The sequence below is a fragment of the Ctenopharyngodon idella genome, chromosome 19, assembly GCF_019924925.1.
Source record: "Ctenopharyngodon idella isolate HZGC_01 chromosome 19, HZGC01, whole genome shotgun sequence".
Taxonomy (NCBI): Eukaryota; Metazoa; Chordata; class Actinopteri; order Cypriniformes; family Xenocyprididae; genus Ctenopharyngodon; species Ctenopharyngodon idella.
Window position 1 is genome coordinate 15,589,204 of NC_067238.1, and position 19,363 is coordinate 15,608,566.

The 19,363-nt window shown below is 36.2% G+C and overlaps 1 protein-coding gene across 2 annotated transcripts in view; it reads right to left on the reverse strand.

The window, feature by feature from the left end:
- The window catches only part of trappc9 (trafficking protein particle complex subunit 9), a 211,513-nt gene that overhangs the window by 182,630 nt on the left and 9,520 nt on the right, over positions 1-19,363 (reverse strand). For both annotated transcript variants that reach the window (XM_051872803.1, XM_051872802.1), the window contains 4 exons: positions 19,162-19,283; positions 16,574-16,699; positions 16,276-16,492; positions 6,833-6,976 (listed from right to left, as the gene is read on the reverse strand). In XM_051872803.1, coding sequence (XP_051728763.1) covers positions 6,833-6,976; positions 16,276-16,492; positions 16,574-16,699; positions 19,162-19,283 — 609 coding nt within the window. The remainder of the gene's footprint in view (positions 1-6,832; positions 6,977-16,275; positions 16,493-16,573; positions 16,700-19,161; positions 19,284-19,363) is intronic.

The window sequence follows — 19,363 nt, forward strand, 5'->3', positions numbered from 1 at the left end:
AACAAACACACAAACTTTAAGTCCATGTACCTCACTGCATATGGGTGAATCTCACACATTTCTGCATAACATATCACAAAATTAAATCACATTTATTAACGTATATCTTTTTTATTTTTATATGAAAATAGAGTCTGTTTAAGGATTTTTTTTTCAACATACCTAGGTCACAATTCAAAAGTCTGAAATAAAATTGAGTTATTATATTGTTTTTACATAATATTTTGCATAAAAGAAAATAATTGCTATTCTTACGACTGTTGATTTAATTACACTGTGACAATTTCAATAATAGAGACTTTTAAGCATATTTCCCCCCTAATTTCATAATACAAATATCTCAGGACCTTTATACGGTAAAAGTACTGTAATAAAGACAATCACAGTGAAAATAATAAGAAATATAATTCAGACAGACAGACAGACAGACAGATAGACAGACAGACAGACAGATAGACAGACAGAGACAGAGACAGAGATAGATAGATAGATAGATAGATAGATAGATAGATAGATAGATAGATAGATAGATAGATAGAAAAACAAATCTATTTAGTCAATTTTTTTTTTTCAAAACACCTTTACATAAAACCATGATGTTAATGTTTATAATATCTTAATATTTTCAGGCCTTATAGTTGTATTTAACACATTAAAGCTGGACAATAATACAGTTTACATTTATAGAATCAGAGTGTTGCTAACAGAGTTTCCTGCAGGTAAAGCCTTGTCAGGTTATTTGGACATCCATTCACAAAATGTGCTACTAACTTCTAAATAAAACTAAATTAACACCGCAGACATCAGAGCGGAGCTGAAAATGAATCTCTGTGTTGCAATTTACACCTTTCATCCGGTGAGAATTTCTCAAGTGCCTTCGCCAGCTCTCTAAATGAAAGCTCTTTATTTGGCATTCTTGATTTGTCTTCACAAACGTCGTCAAAAATAGCCGCCGAACACATACCTCAAATAGCTTATTTCACACTGCTCCGTTCAGACAACACAACCCCTGCTGACACGAGAGCTCTGGCAAATGAAACTTGACAAAATACTAATTAACCAACAACATCACTTTCTTTTCCTCACTGTCTCTTTCAGCTTGTTTCAGTCTTCTACTCATAATTTTTCTCTGTCCTCTGAGATCCTGTCAATAAACTTCTAAACTTCTAAACTTGGGGAAAATGTAGTATAGTGAGGTAAGGGACAGTTTGTTCTTAAAAACAACAAAAAGAATAAAATAATCCAGGTATTTCATTCAAAGATTACACACACAATTATTCTCTCTACCCAATCTAACATCTCTTCAATTTTATATTTCATCATCTCTTCCATCTAGATTTTGGAAGCATGTATCTGCCACATATGTAAATGTTTCTCCACCTCTTTCTCTCTCTATCTGCATTAATCACTTCGTAACAAGCATCCACCTGTTATCTGTAGGCAGAGCAATTGTTTACTACAAAGCTGTGCCTTGAATAAAACATCCCCATCTTTTCTTCTAATATCATTCTGTCAGGAACTGAAAAAGACGGTACCCCTCATGTGCTAACTTAAAAGAAACTCAGAATCTCCTGCTCTGTTATCCCGTCAAGAGTCCAGATTGGCACTGATCAATGTCAAGCAGACATGTTTAAATCAGACGCCTTCATTCTGTAAAGTGTCTTTGTGCTGAGGGCGTTCCTAACAACCGCTGCTAGAAGGAAATCATTCATCATTATACAGTAGTGTATATCAGGGCGGGTGGCAATCTGACTTTACTGTCTGTTTTTCTTCTTTTGGACATGATTTCAGTGATAAAATCAAGAAAAGCCTCAGGAGGCTGACTGTAACTGTAAGTCTCTTCACCTCTCAGATGGCACACAGTTTTAATTCAGGTGGACTGAGCAGCTCTCCTCAATCAAAGATCAATCATTTCAACAGCGGGATGCTTACTGCAATTCAGATGAACACAGAGGGGCATTTCTGGAAAGTCAACACTAGCTACATTTACATGTTTCAATTAGAATGGAATCATTTTGAATGATGAATCCGAACATAGTACATGATAGTAGTATATGAGTAAAGCTGCACGATTAATCATTAAAAGATCGTGATCTCGATTCAAACATCCACGCAATCTTATTCCTAAATGACAGTGATTCGGCTATATATCTTTTCAACTTTTGACAAGTACGATCACAGCGAACATTCAGATCTGCCAGAACTGTATTGTACTGGTATGAAACAGCTTCACAAACAGTCTTTTCAACCACACAGTATTATTATTTCTGTGTTACAATCATTCAGATTAACACAGAAGTACTGAGATAAAAAAAGTTTATAGTTCGGATATAAACACTGATACCTATGGTAGTAATCAAAACCTTTTGAAAGTAACTTGACACTTAAAGTAAAGATTGTACCAATTACAATGTTACACCAGTAGGTGGCGACAAGTGACTGTTAACGTCGCCATGAAAAGTTTTTTGGCCTTAGGTATGGATATGTTAGCCTTTGTGCTCCAAAACAATGTCAAAATTCACATTTATAAGATATAAGCATGCAAAACTTACAGTCCGTCACTTCCGCCAATATGGATCAACGGTTTTGATGACATCACCCTGCACTTCAGCTTCTCATCAGATTTTCTGACCAATCAAATGCTCTCTAGAATCTGAAGTGTCCCACCCCCTTCACTATAAATAGATGCTGAAGCTGTGACTGAAATCAGTCACTTGTTCACTCATTTACTACTTTCTAAATGGCGAATGGCACATAGTGCACTATATAGGGGATAGGGAACGATTAAGAAAGCTTTCTATTGACGCGAATGAAGTTTGGTTTCACATTAGTGTCACGCGAACCGCCGCAGCGCTCACAGTCTGCTCCGGTCCAGAGACATGAGAGCACAGAGCGAATCATATGCGTGAGTCAGCACAGAACACAAAATGTATCAGACCCATTTGAATTTTCCACAGAATGCTATGTTTTAAAGCGATATGGAGGAGAAACGGTTAGAGATTAGAAGGAAACTAAAGCTTTACGGAGCTCAATGGCTCTGGCAGAGATGTGATATAAACAAAACGCTATTGGCTATTACAAAAAAGGGGAGGGAGCTGTTCGATATGTCCCGCCCTGTCTCAATGGAAATTACGTCAACACATTGAATTCACGTCAACACATTAAATCAAATTGAATTAAATGTTGTTGTTTTTTTTAAATAGACTGCAGCAATTAACATTTAGTCAGAACCTCTAGTAAATGAAGTTATCTGGTTTAGTTGTCTATTCAGAATCGTGGGAGAATTGTCTCGATTTAAAAAAAAAAAAAAAAAAAAAAAAAAAAAAACATGATTCTCAATTTATCCAGAAACGTGCATATATGTATAAGAGTTTCCCGCTGTTGTTGCATACTAACCATCCTCCTTTTCTTCATTTTAAAAGGCAGACTTAATATTTATCTATTTCAAGTCCTAATTAGGAGACAACGAGCACATTAAGCTTTGTGGCATGATGCTTATTTTTATCAAGCAGTAAAAGCACCAGTTCCCACACTTCTGTGGATGAAAGTCTGAAGCAAGGACTGGTGGGACAACATTTTCCTGCAGCACTTCACAGACAATGAGCGGAAGGAGAATTTCAGAATGGCAACAAGAACAACAGCTTATTTGGTGCGTCATACATCATTACACCATTTCTACATCATTGCACATGCACAGAACTTTCCGGTTTTCGTTACACGTCCTATCAAAAGAATTAGAACAGGTTTAAACCTCCCCTTACAATCAGAATGAAATTTCAGTCGGATTTAGCCTACTCATTCCAATTGATGTGGTTACATGAGACTTTTTTTATTCCAACTGCGCTACTTGTTCGATTTCACTCCGATTATTAGGATCCAGGTAAACGCTGCTAGTGACTGACAATCTATGTATTGAGCATCATTCAACTAATACTGAAAAAAGTGGGGGAAAAAATTGGCAAATGTTTGAGTGATGACTAAAAACAGTTGTTTTTTAGCTTGTTGACTGAAACAAATGCTATACAAACAAACCGGTTTGCTAAAAATGAATTAAACTTCTCAACTCGGCTCAAGTGTGCATTCACATAAGACGCAATTAAATGTAGACTAAATCTGAGCTTAAAAAAGGACTAAATTTGAGCTGTAAGCCTAAGCGAGTGATATTCTTATAACCCCAGGGACTTGCAGTGATAAAACAATGTAAAATCATTCATTTTCAATAAGAAATGGCAACTTTCAGTAATATAAGATATAGGGACAGGATGTGTTTGTTTTCTGCGACTTGAAAAAGTTGGGAAAAGTTTGACTTTAAGCAACTACCAATCAGAGTGAAGAAGTCATGTGATCCATCTCCTGTCGAGGGACAATACTAAAAATTTAAAGAAAAAAAGTTTGAGAATAAATAAATAAATAAAATTGTATGCAATGTATACCTAAATTGAAAAAAAAAAAAAAACATTATTAATATTATACATTAAGTCATGAGCAATGGACACACTATAATGCCAGATTACAACATATAAGACTTCTAATATAAGACTTCAACTTGAAGAGTTTACACTTCTGTTTAAACTCCAAAAGAAGGCCCAAAATTCCATTAAAGTCCCGAAAACAGATCACATAGCTCGTTAAACAAAATAAGTAATTGGTTTGGCTCTCAGAGGAGTGCAGAAATGGGTTTAATCCGAACATAGGGAACCATTGTTCCTCTGACACTGTGTTGAAAACAGCGTTCGACCAATGCCTGAGCTCAGCCGAGGGAACTCTGGATTTGTTCTGTCTGGTAGGAAATGATAAGCTTGACAGAGCTCAATACCCAAGAGCTGCAGGCCCAACCGTGTGTGTGTGTGTGAGAGAGAGAGAGAGAGAGACAGGATTACAGCACACCTCTGTGGGGACAGGATGCTGTGAAGTGGACCATGGCTGAACAACAAAAAAACAACATCAATCTCTTTTCAAAGACACAGAGGCTTTCAGGAAAATCCAGGTAACACACACTCACACACAAACTCACATGCATACACACAAGCACATACATCTTTAAATGTAACCAGTGATCGGGACACTAAAAGTAGTACACACACTTTCAGTAGCATTGGTTCAATAAAATCTAGCTGTTCTTTTAAAAGCCATTTGTTATTAACATTGTGGTGTTGCAGGACAATAGGCAAAATTGATAAAGATTATTTTTTTAATCATTCTGATTCAGACAAATTCGCTAATGAACCACTGAACCCAGTTTAAAAAATGAAGATCAACTAGTACTAGTACAACTAGAAAAAATGACTATAGAAAATTCAGGGTATTTCCATTATTTGATATTTTATTAAATCTCAACCCTGTAAAATAGTTTTAACATTAGGCAATAATCAAATGTGCCTCTCTGAAGCAGCACTGCAAAATCTGAATCATTATGACGAATCAGTTCAATAATTTCATCATCAAAAAAAAAAAAAAAAGACAAGCAAAAATAAAACTCAATACTGTTGCCAAAACAGTAAACATTTTTAATTAATAATTATCAATTTAATTCACTATAATTAATATAAACTATAATTAATATATTAATATAAAGTATACACTATAATTAAAATATTATATAGTAAAAATTAATTATATATTTTTATATTATATAATCTCCGAGAGTGGTAAAATTAAACATATATTGCACTCTTAAGGAGTTTTAATATTGTACGTTTTGTTAGAAACTCTATTACTATATTTAGCCTGCTATTACTACAACTACTTTTACCATTTGTTTTTTTTTGTTTTGTTTTTTTGTTTTTCCCAAAAGAGTAACTTGACTGTAATTTAACTACTTTACTTTGAACACCCTGGTGAACTGCACTTTTAAAGTAGCTTTCTCAACCCTGCATTCAACATTCACACAAAAGCTTCTAAAGGAATAAAGAAAATAAGTCATTGTGCAGAGAGAGAGTGATGACCCTCTAAAAAGAGCATGATTGAAAGTATAATATGACGATTCCATAAAATACAGGCCTGAAAATACAATCACAAGTCGTCAAGCCGCAGCGGAATCCATCTACATAAACGCACTCTACTGAACATTTTATATTTACGGTCTCTTTCTTTTCATCTCTTGTCTTTTAGATGAGTACCGTCTGTTTTTCTGAATCTCTCTAGATACATGATGGGTGTGTGAATAGGCTGACAGCATCTACTGTACTATGAGCTTTTGTTCTTGCTTGTTTTGATATGTTTGAGGGCTATGTTTCTGAAAAAATGTCTTCACAAAGACTGGAAGAGTTTGGTTTGTGTTTGTCGACATGTTGAGAAGATGCTGTTTTCAGTGCTGCGAATCCGCTTTTCATAAACTTCCAAAGCATGAGGACTTGGGCTCGAATTGATACGGTAAAATCGATGCCATCGTTACTGTTCGTATCACTGTATATCAAGTGTTGAGGAAGATCCGGAGCTGAAATTCAGATATGATAATGGGAGTTTCGTTTCCGACATGTGCTGTAAGCGGTAGACCAGTCACAACAGACTGAGCCATCTGACCAATCAGAGCAGAGTAGCTCAAGGAAAGGAGGGCTTTAGAGAGACCAAATTCTTGATCTAACCATTTCAGACACTGTGAGAAAAGAGGTGATGCTGCAATGTATATATTACGAGAAAATGTGCTTTTTGACCTTGGACACATGTAAACCTATTGTCAGAGACTTCTAAAACAAAATTAGGAACTTTTAGAGCATAATTGGGGCACTTTAAAAAATAAAAAAAAAAGCCAAATGAGCCCAAAACCTCAATAGGAGGTCTTTAAAACTATGTGTGTAAAGGTTCGAGGGCATTTATGCGCCCCATGTCTTACCCTGGTCAGAGAGGAAGTCCAGCATGGTCTGTAGCAGGAAAGAGAGGTGTCTAACAGACAGACCTGGGTTCCCCATACGACGAGACGCATAAACCAGCTCATGAAGCAACCGCAACTGTACTGCCGCCCATCCACGATGGGTCCCTACAAACAGAGAGAAGGAGAAAGCATTTAAACACACACAAAACAACACTTTTAGATTTAATTCACATAAGCCTTCTCGTTTCCACATTCTGTTTTTGTCCCAATGGTACAGTTAAAAAGTCCCTTTTTAACACTCTTGCAGCATTTTATTTACCTTTCCTCTCCTGAAGTTCATGGTAGTTATGGTTCCTTGCAACAACAACAAAAAAAACGTCTTCACATCCTCTTTAACTGATGAAATATATTGTGACAGGAAGGTCAAACTCGGTCAAGTTTGTTTGTACATACAGCATCTTTTTCTCCTCAAACTGTCAGAGAGGCATCATAAAATTTACACTCCTAAATTACATGATACAACAGCTGAGTTACAAAACTCATCCATCAGGCGACTAACACAGCCGTCACAGGACAGAGAGAGAGAGGTGAAGCTGATCCGTGCTGCTCCTGAAGAATGTGGCAGCAGCTCAGGAATGATTGTGAGGATTTATCACTCCACACAGTTCTGCCGCTCACATGACCGTCTGTTTCACACTCACCTTTCACTCAATTCATGCAAATCCACACTAAGCTCTACAGTAGAGAGAGTGTCTAAAAAAGGACAAGAAACTGCAACATTTCTGCTGACACTTTTTATCAAGAAACAGTAATCAACAATCTCCAAGAAACTCCAAGAACAGCACACTACAATACTACAAAAGTCTATATGCATGGGATACAATGGTAACCTACTGCATATGTCAGAATGTGAAATATAGACACTATATTCCACAACACAATGAGCTCAAACAAGAAGCAATCATAATTCTTAACTTCTCTTTGTTCACTATAAGTGTAAGGCATATTTAGATAAGAACTTCCAAGATAAGAACTTCCAAGATGAAAACTGGGTGCAACTCGCTTAATTAAACACGCAATTTAATGAGATCTCCTGCCGTACGTCCACAATTACAGGTGCATCTTTATTTGCATACCACCACGTCCTAAATTGCATATGAGATTATAGTGTTTCCCAAATCAGAGAATTTGGCAAATGCAATACTATGCAAGAAACAGATCAGTGGTATCAAGATGCAAAATTTGTTGTAGTACGTACCAAGACTGTCCCAAAATATTTTCAACACATGATTAACGTATAAAACTTGCATCCTAAAAGTGTATACACATAAACAGCAGATTATGTGCATGCACAAAAGTTGAAGGGCCATAAAACCCTAAAATCATTTTATTTTTTATTTTATTTTATTTTATTTTATTTTATTTTATTTTATTTTTTCATTTATTTTATTTTTTGCAATATTATTTTATTCGTTTTTTTGTTATTATTTTAATATTATTTTATATTAAATTTATTTTATATTATTTTATATTAATTTTATTTAATATTATTTTATATTTATTTTATTTAATATTACTTTATATTTTATTTTATTTAATATTTTATATTTATTTCATTTCATATTATTTTATATTTTATTTAATATTTATTTTATTTAATATTATTTTATATTTTATTTTATTTTATAATATTTAATATTTAATATTTTATTTTATTTTAAAATCAAAGAAGTACATTATAAAAAATAAAACAATAAAACCCTACGAAGACCAGATTCTGTCCAAATCCCAGTTAGCAAAACATTACATGCACATCCCCATTCTTTCTCCTCCTGGAGTCAACCATAAATGGATCTTATGCCTTTTTATTATGCATAACCTTATCTGCATATAATTTCCATATGCATTTTCCATCCAGACACCCATTAACAGATACTACAGCGTACTATCAGCATCAGAAATACATTAGGCAACGATAAAGACTGTAAATATCATTTTTGCAGATAAGAAAAAAACTACTGTCTGACATCAGCATATCACTGAAATATCTTTTGTAAAATAAAACATGCAACATGTATAAGCTTACTGTTACCTTTACATCCAAGTAGAATGTCATATCTTATTAGTCTCGCGATTCTGACTTTTTTCTCAGAATTGTGATATAAACTGGCAATTGCAAGTTATAATCAGAATTACGAGATATAAACACAATTGCAAGTTATAAAGTCAGAATTGTGTGATATAAAGTCAGAATTGCGCGATATAAAGTCAGAATTGTGAGAACAAAAGTCAGAACTGCGAGAAAAAAGTCAGAATGGTGAGAAAAAAGCAGAATCACAAGTTTATATCTCAATTATATGTCAGTTATATCGCAATTCTGACTTTATTTCTCGCAAATTAAAAAAAAAATAAAAAAAACTAAATTTATTATAAAATACATCTGATCCACAAATGAGGAAGCATTTTTATTTTAAATGTGGTATATTAAAAGAAAAGCGTACTATGGTTTGGAATAATTCAATCATCAGTTCATTATTTGGACCAATAAAAGTATGTAGTTTTCAACACCAGTTTTGTGCAACCAACATTTATTCATCAGGTCCCAGATCTTTAACCATTACAACACATCACCCCATAAAAATGAGACTATGTACAAACAGCTACTACACATTTAGCAGCTGTCTATTAAAAACAGCCACTTCACTCCCTCTTCAACTAGAAATAATACATCCTGCTGCAGTTCAGGGATCATAACGGCTGGTGCCAACAGGCCGTTGAGACTCCAGGAAGCGGTTTACAGCACTCCAGGGTCTGCTGTAGTTCTGTGTTCGGTCTTTGTGTTTTCACTGGACTTTCTAGATCCCTGCGCACAATGATCGAGCTAAACGCAATCAATCAGAGGTTGATGATATATTCTCTCTCTCTGTGCGTAAAGAGAGCTGAGCTCGAGAACTCCCAGGCCAATTAAAAACCCATTTTCTCTTCTCTCTCTGCACTCCATGGTGTCTCTATTGACCTGAGTCCTCTTCTCTCTTTCACTTAAAGCTTCAGTAAGCCAGGGTCACCCCCAGCTTCAGCTGACACACGCCCTCCTGCTCTCAATGACATCACAGATTCAATGCAAAAACCACACATCATCAGCTGATTTGCCTGAAATAAATACAGAAGATATAAGAATAAACATATCTGAATGAGGGAATGGCTGTGTCTGCATTCAGACAGCATTCATAAATCTTGCTTAAAGTCAACGGGAAATCAAAACTGACTCTCTATTTATTTCCTTAATAAATTCTGCAGGTCTTATTGTGCAAGATTCATCATTGCACATTATTCAAATCTTCTATCAAAATGTAATAACATTCTCTTGCCTCTCAAAATAATGTTTCTGCTGACAGAACCAATATTTGAGGCAAGGGAAAAATAATATTAACTAACCAACCAACCAACCAAGCCAAACTAACAGCCATGATGCTAGGCTGCTGTATGTGGTTGCCAAGGCGTTGCTATGCACTTGCTAAGGTGTTCTAAATGGATTTTAAAGCATTGTTAAATGGTTACTGGGCGTTTCTGGGTGGTTGCCAAATTGTTGCTATGCACTTGCTAATGTGTTCTCAATGGTTTTAGAGCATTGCTGTGCAGTTTCTAGGGCTTTCTGGGTGGTTGCTTTGGTGTTCTAAATGGATTTTAGTGCATTGCTATGTGGTTTCTAGGGGTTTCTGGGTGGCTGCCACAACATTACTATGTACTTGCTAAGGTGTTCTAAATGGTTTTTAGAGAATTGCTATGTGGTAGGGGTTTCTGAGTGGTTGCCAAGGCATTGCTATGCACTTGCTAAGGTGTTCTAAATGGTTTTTAAAGCATGTGGTTGCTATGGGTTTCTGTGTGGTTGCCAAGGTGTTGCTATGCACTTGCTAAGGTGTTCTAAATGGTTTTTAGAGCATGTGGTTGCTATGGGTTTCTGTGTGGTTTCCAAGGTGTTGCTATGCACTTGCTAAGGTGTTCTAAATGGTTTTATAGCATTGCTGTGCTGTTTCTAGGGGTTTCTGGGTGGTTGCTAAGGTATTCTAAATGGATTTTAGTGCATTGGTATGTGGTTTCTAGGGGTTTCTGGGTGGTTGCCACGGCATTGCTATGCACTTGCTAAGGTGTTCTAAATGGTTTTTAGAGCTTGTGGTTGCTATGGGTTTCTGTGTGGTTGCCAAGGTGTTGCTATGCACTTGCTAAGGTGTTCTAAATGGTTTTTAAAGCATGTGGTTGCTATGGGTTTCTGTGTGGTTGCAAAGGTGTTGCTATGCACTTGCTAAGGTGTTCTAAATGGTTTTTAAAGCATGTGGTTGCTATGGGTTTCTGTGTGGTTGCCAAGGTGTTGCTATGCACTTGCTAAGGTGTTCTAAATGGATTTTAGTGCATTGCTATGTGATTTCTAGGGGTTTCTGGATGGTTGCCACGGCATTGCTATGCACTTGCTAAGGTGTTCTAAATGGTTTTAAAAGAATTGCTATGTGGTAGAGGTTTCTGAGTGGTTGCCAAGGCACTGCTATGCACTTGCTAGGGTGTTCTAAATGGTTTTTAGAGCATGTGGTTGCTATGGGTTTCTGGGTGGTTGCCAAGGCATTGCTATGCACTTGCTAAGGTGTTCTAAATGGTTTTTAAAGCATGTGGTTGCTATGGGTTTCTGTGTGGTTGCCAAGGTGTTGCTATGCACTTGCTAAGGTGTTCTAAATGGTTTTTAGAGCATGTGGTTGCTATGGGTTTCTGTGTGGTTTCCAAGGTGTTGCTATGCACTTGCTAAGGTGTTCTAAATGGTTTTATAGCATTGCTGTGCTGTTTCTAGGGGTTTCTGGGTGGTTGCTAAGGTATTCTAAATGGATTTTAGTGCATTGGTATGTGGTTTCTAGGGGTTTCTGGGTGGTTGCCACGGCATTGCTATGCACTTGCTAAGGTGTTCTAAATGGTTCTTAGAGCTTGTGGTTGCTATGGGTTTCTGTGTGGTTGCCAAGGTGTTGCTATGCACTTGCTAAGGTGTTCTAAATGGTTTTTAAAGCATGTGGTTGCTATGGGTTTCTGTGTGGTTGCAAAGGTGTTGCTATGCACTTGCTAAGGTGTTCTAAATGGTTTTTAAAGCATGTGGTTGCTATGGGTTTCTGTGTGGTTGCCAAGGTGTTGCTATGCACTTGCTAAGGTGTTCTAAATGGATTTTAGTGCATTGCTATGTGATTTCTAGGGGTTTCTGGATGGTTGCCACGGCATTGCTATGCACTTGCTAAGGTGTTCTAAATGGTTTTAAAAGAATTGCTATGTGGTAGAGGTTTCTGAGTGGTTGCCAAGGCACTGCTATGCACTTGCTAGGGTGTTCTAAATGGTTTTTAGAGCATGTGGTTGCTATGGGTTTCTGGGTGGTTGCCAAGGCATTGCTATGCACTTGCTAAGGTGTTCTAAATGGTATTTAGAGCATTGCTATGTGGTTGCTAGGTGTTTATGGACAGTTACTTACTGTCAAGTCAAAAAAGCTCTTTGCCAATTCTCTGACATTCTTCTGATAAATTGCAAAAATTATTTAACATAAGAGCACACATCTCCTCCACAAACCACATGATTTGAGGAATAATTTTGAACCAAAATCCTGATCAAATTATTTAATTATTATTATTATTATTATTATTATACATTATAATATTTTAGACATTATTACATTAAATATTCTGTTCTGAAATGTGTCGCATTATGGAAGTCAAATGTGTTGCGAATGACATTTTATGTCATCTTCAAAGAATATGAATAATGATTTTCTCTTCCCAATTTGCAGGATTCTGAACGTTATAGACAGACCCTCAGGCAGTATGCGTCTAAATCTAAACGTCTTTATTATTCCATGCATGTGTGCGAGTCAGGCAGGAGGTTGAGAGGATTTCATATTAAAGAGAATATAGTTAAGGACCCTAAAGTAATGCACCTCAGAGTCTGACATCACAGCTCAGGGTCAGATCTCCTCTCGGTGCTGTTTTCCAACACAAAGAGCAGACGGAATAAATATCACCCCTGAGAAGAGCCCTTCAAAACACACAACGCTTTTCTGCAAGCATACAAAGAGGGACAAGGTTACTTCAATGCTGCCTGGTCAGATTACAAATCAACCTAAGCCCGTTTATGAGTCAGAGGTATTTAAAGAAAAATGAGCAATTCAAACTATTCATATTCTGCTCTTGTATTGCGAAAGACGTCAGTAAACAGAGGTAAAACAGGTCGAGAGGACAACCATGAAATAAAACACAGTAATAGCATGCATTTATTAAACAAATGACAGCATTAACCTAATTAAAAGAGCAACCATGAAAGAGGGGTGGGGGGATGATGTCATTATCCAGGTTCAAAAACCTTGAGACACTGGCACGTACACCATTTGCAGCATAATGCATGCAGGCTGCATTTCTATTCCAGACTCGCATGCTCATTACTTCTTTGTTTATTGTCAACAGGAGTCTGTCTTAAGTAGGCCTGAGGACATGGAGGTGGATGACGCCTTTCAGGTGAAACTAACAGGTGAAATAGACACTGAAACTCATTGAAACCTCCCGACTTCTGGTCGACTGATATAGGTTTTTGAATGTCTGATGGTGATATAAATATCTAGAGAGCAGGGTGACAAATGCTAGATAGAATGAAAAAAAAAATTGTTTTGATCATGATCACAACTTGTTTTCATGTGATTTTGATTCAGTTTTGTTGTGATTTTGAGATAACTTAACTCTGAGATCTTACCATTTTATTACCACTTTTTTAAACTATAGTGAATAAACTGTAATAATGAATGAAATGTTCAAGGTGTCTGAATAAATTTTGGTTTGAATGTACATGTATATACAGTGGGTACGGAAAGTATTCAGACCCCCTTAAATTTTTCACTCTTTGTTATATTGCAGCCATTTGCTAAAATCATTTAAGTAATTTTTTTTTCCTCATTAATGTACGCACAGCACCCCATATTGACAGAAAAACACAGAATTGTTGACATTTTTGCAGATTTATTAAAAAAGAAAAACTGAAATATCACATGGTCCTAAGTATTCAGACTCTTTGCTCAGTATTTAGTAGAAGCACCCTTTTGATCTAATACAGCCATGAGTCTTTTTGGGAAAGATGCAACAAGTTTTTCACACCTGGATTTGGGGATCCTCTGCCATTCCTCCTTGCAGATCCTCTCCAGTTCTGTCAGGTTGGATGGTAAACGTTGGTGGACAGCCATTTTTAGGTCTCTCCAGAGATGCTCAATTGGGTTTAAGTCAGGGCTCTGGCTGGGCCATTCAAGAACAGCCACGGAGTTGTTGTGAAGCCACTCCTTCGTTATTTTAGCTGTGTGCTTAGGGTCATTGTCTTGTTGGAAGGTAAACCTTCGGCCCAGTCTGAGGTCCTGAGCACTCTGGAGAAGGTTTTCATCCAGGATATCCCTGTACTTGGCCGCATTCATCTTTCCCTCGATTGCAACCAGTCGTCCTGTCCCTGCAGCTGAAAAACACCCCCACAGCATGATGCTGCCACCACCATGCTTCACTGTTGGGACTGTATTGGACAGGTGATGAGCAGTGCCTGGTTTTCTCCACACATACCGTTTAGAATTAAGGCCAAAAAGTTCTATCTTGGTCTCATCAGACCAGAGAACCTTATTTCTCACCATCTTGGAGTCCTCCATGCGGGCTTTCATGTGTCTTGCACTGAGGAGAGGCTTCCGTCGGGCCATTCTGCCATAAAGCCCCGACTGGTGGAGGGCTGCAGTGATGGTTGACTTTCTATAACTTTCTTCCATCTCCCGACTGCATCTCTGGAGCTCAGCCACAGTGATCTTTGGGTTCTTCTTTACCTCTCTCACCAAGGCTCTTCTCCCCCGATAGCTCAGATTGGCCGGACGGCCAGCTCTAGGAAGGGTTCTGGTCGTCCCAAACTTCTTCCATTTAAGGATTATGGAGGCCACTGTGCTCTTAGGAACCTTAAGTGCAGCAGAAATGTTTTTGTAACCTTGGCCAGATCTGTGCCTTGCCACAATTCTGTCTCTGAGCTCTTCAGGCAGTTCCTTTGACATCATGATTCTCATTTGCTCTGACATGCACTGTGAGCTGTAAGGTCTTATATAGACAGGTGTGTGGCTTTCCTAATCAAGTCCAATCAGTATAATCAAACACAGCTGGACTCAAATGAAGGTGTAGAACCATCTCAAGGATGATCAGAAGAAATGGACAGCAACTGAGTTAAATATATGAGTGTCACAGCAAAGGGTCTGAATACTTAGGACCATGTGATATTTCAGTTTTTCTTTTTTAATAAATCTGCAAAAATGTCAACAATTCTGTGTTTTTCTGTCAATATGGGGTGCTGTGTGTACATTAATGAGGAAAAAAATGAACATAAATGATTTTAGCAAATGGCTGCAATATAACAAAGAGTGAAAAATTTAAGGGGGTCTGAATACTTTCCGTACCCACTGTATATACACTGCTGTTCAAAAGTTTGAAAAAAGTTTGAAAAAAGTCTCTTATGCTCACCCAGGCTGAATTTATTTAATCAAAAATACAGTAAAAACAGTAATATTGGGAAATATTATTACAATTTAAAATAATAGTTTTCTGTTTGAATATATCTTAAAATGTAATTTATTCCTGTGATCAAAGCTGAATTTTCAGCATCATTACTCCAGTCTCCAGTGTCACATGATCCTTCAGAAATCATTCTAATATGCTGATTTGCTGCTTAAGAAACATTTATTATTATAATCAATGTTAAAAACAGCTGTGTACAAACTTAACTAAAGCTAAGACTATTCAAATTAATTTCCATTAATTGAAATTAATCTGTAATAAAATAATTAATAGATAGAAAAACTTAATTTATTTCAGTTAATTTTTCAAGTCAACATTTCTCTTAAAAAACTTTTTTTTCAAAGTTTAAGTTGATGTACTGGTGCTTTCTGTAATGTTGGACAGTGTTTTTTACCCACTGGTGGAACTTCAGACACACGCTCCTTCAAACCATCTTTAAAATCCACCAAACAATGTCTGTGAATCACTAGGTTTGAAAAAGTCAATAAATTCGCCTGAAGGAAAGCCTCTATTTACTGATAAACTGAGAAACACCTGTACTCCAAACAGTCTTCAGAAACCACACAGAACATAATAAAACATTTGAGCTACACTTTATTTTAAGGTGTTTTTGTTATACTGTAATTATACATTTAAGTACTGAGTAATATTAAATAACAACATGTACTTACTATAGAGTTAGGATTAGGGTTTGAATTGGTTTAGGTTTAGTTCCTAGTTAGCATAGTTATTATTATAGTAACGACAGGTAACATATGTAACAATGACACTAAAATAAAGTGTTAATAACATTTGTAATTTGGGTTAAAAAGCCATAAAATCAATCATTCTAACAGTATAACTTTGACAGCCCTATACAGAAACATTTCGTGTTACCTTTGCTGAAGTCTTTGGGGTCCAGAGAGAGGCTGTATCCCGGCAGGGTCTCCAGAAGGAGTTTGTAACAGGCCTTCCAGCCCGGCTCAGGGATGGTGGGAGCCACACACTGCATGGCGGCAACGCGTTTGAAGAACGCCGATTTACGGTGGAAGCCGATGAGCTCGTAGAGCTCTGACAGGACGCTGTAACGCTGGATCTTCTCCTCTTCTGACAGCTGAACACAGACAGACAAACGCTGAAGGACCATTCCTCATAGAGCAACTTGACTGACTTGTTGCGGTTTTACTGTACTCACCTGGCCAAGGTTGATGTAAACAGCATTCTGCAGGAACTCAGACGCCTCCATGGCTCGTTTCTGAATGGCCAACACTCTGACGGCCTTAATACAGGCCTCCAGCTCAATCACTCCAGCACTCTTATACTGGAAGACAGACAACAAGATTTTCATTTTTATGAGTTATGAGCTGTCAATTTCAATGTGTTAATTTAGTGCATTAATTATTTATTTAAAAACATAATTATAAAAAATAAATTAATGCAATTAATCATGGCCTGGCCTGCACATATATTCCATTTGAGCAATTTAAGCTTAATAAAAAAAATTAAAAAAAAAACATTTTAATAATAAATATTATTATATTTAATATAATAAATTTATTAGAGGATTTATTTTATTTCATATTTTATAATCATATTTAAATATTATTTTAATACAATAATAAATAAATAGCAAATAAGTTTTTTTTGCACAGATTCGCATATGTATATAAATGGCCAGATCATTCTGACATTTTCATTGCCATACATGCTTATTCACACGTTAAAATATAATTTCAGATTGCAATAAATAAATAAATAAATAAATAAATAAATAAATAAATATCGCACTCTGAGACCATAAAGATAATAACTTGCAATAAAGATGTTCACTGACTAAAATATAAATACAAAAAAAAATGAGGGTCAGGAATATTTTTTTTTATTTAATAAATTTAATCATTTTTAAAATGTATTTAATTATTGAATCAATTTTTTAATACAGTAAGAAATGAGGTTTCGCACATAACCATATAAATAGCCAGATCATGCTGACATTTCACATGGCTTACTCACGTGTTAAAATATAATTTCAGGTTGTAAAAACTGCACTCTGAGACCATCTGGATAATAAACAGCAATACTGAAACTCACTGACTAAAATATAAAGAAAAGACCTGAGGGTCAGAGAAAGGTCATGCTGTACGTCCGTCTCACTCGTGCCTGTGTTCAGGATGTGTCATCATTTTTGAAAATCAAAACTCAGCAGTGGACAGCAGCACAAAATGCTCTGTTCAAATCTATGAATTTACAAGGCTGCAGTGTCCCCTGCTGGCTGCTGGCAGAACAGCTGATGTGGCAGAATTGAGCCGCTGGACTGAATGAGCGGCTCCATTCGCAAGACCTGGGTCAAATACTTGACTTTACATGAGCCAGGAACAGTGAGTTTAAAATGCACCATACAAAGATATTTTAATTCCAGAATCCAGACCATCTCTAGGGGCTACTTGCTGCGAGATGCACATCAGCAGAACCATTTTGGGTGAAACACCTACATAAAAATGAGCCGGCCCGGTTTTCCATCTCAGAACGAGAGCTGATGAATAATGAAACAGAACTTTGAGAGTTTAATAAAACAATATCTCACGAGAAGCTGCGTGCTAAAGTGGTTTTTCCACAGTTAAAAGAGCGTTGTTAGGCACGGCACGAGGAAATGTGCACTTAAAACTCCCTTAACTGGGGTAAAATCACTATAACACAAGGCTTTGAAAGACTTGTTACAGCTAAGATACACATGTTTAATAAATAACTACATTTTCATTATTGAAAGATTTTGCAAAGACTGTTTTACAACAGCTTTGAACATGCCAGATTTTGGTAACACTTTACAGTAAGGTCTCATTAGTTAACATTAATGTATTAACTAATATTAACTAATGAGCAATACATTCGTTACAGTATTTATTAATCTTTGCTAATGTTAGATAATAAAAACAAAACTGTTCATTGTTAGCTCAGGTCCACTAAATAATTTTAATTAATATTTTGATTTTAATAATGTATCAGTAAATGTTGAAATTAACATGAACTATGATTAATAAATGCCTTAGAAGTATTTTAATTGTCAGTTAATTTTAACTAATGTAGTTAATGTTAACAAATTAAACCCTATTATAAAAATGTTACCCAGATTATAGAGCCAAAACTATGATTATAGTGCTATAATGACTATAGTTTCTGTTGCACCAATCTGCTGTATGATTTTTTAATTATTATTATTATTCTTTTTGGAAAGAAATTAACACTTTTATTCAGCAAATATGCATTAAATTGATCAAAAGTGACATTAAAGACATTTATAATGTTACAAAACAATATTTATTTTTAAAAAAATGCTGTTCTTTTGAGTTCTTATCAGTTTCCATGAAAATATGAATCAGCGCAACATTGATAATAATAATAAATGTTTCTTCAGCAGCAAATCGGCATATTAGAATGATTTCTGAAGGATCATGTGACACTGAAGACTGGAGTAATGATGCTGAAATTTCAGCTTTTCCATCACGGGAATAAATTAAACTTTACAATATATTCAAATAGAAAATGGTTAATTTAGATGGAAATAATATTTCTGTTTTTATTGTATTTTTTTATTTAAAAAATGCAACCTTTGTGAACATGGACAGAGCTAATTAGCTAATGAAGATTTGACAGATGAACTAGCGGCGTCGTATCAAAAGTGATAGGACTTTTCAGTTTTATGAAAACAAAACCGATCCTCCACAGCAGTGATCATCATCTCAGACAGACCAGAACAAACTCTCACATTTCTGTGCGTGAAGTTACCTTGCCGTAGTAAGAGATGGCCTCCTTGTATTTCTCAATGATGTCCTCCTGACTCAGACAGTTCTTGGCTCGGCCGATCTCAGCGCTCGTGTCTGCACTGATGCCATTGGTCGTCAGAGCACCTGGACAGGAAGACGAGAGAAAGAACCATGGTAACTGCACAATGATGAAATGAAAAGAAAGCTAATTCTGTTCTCCGCAT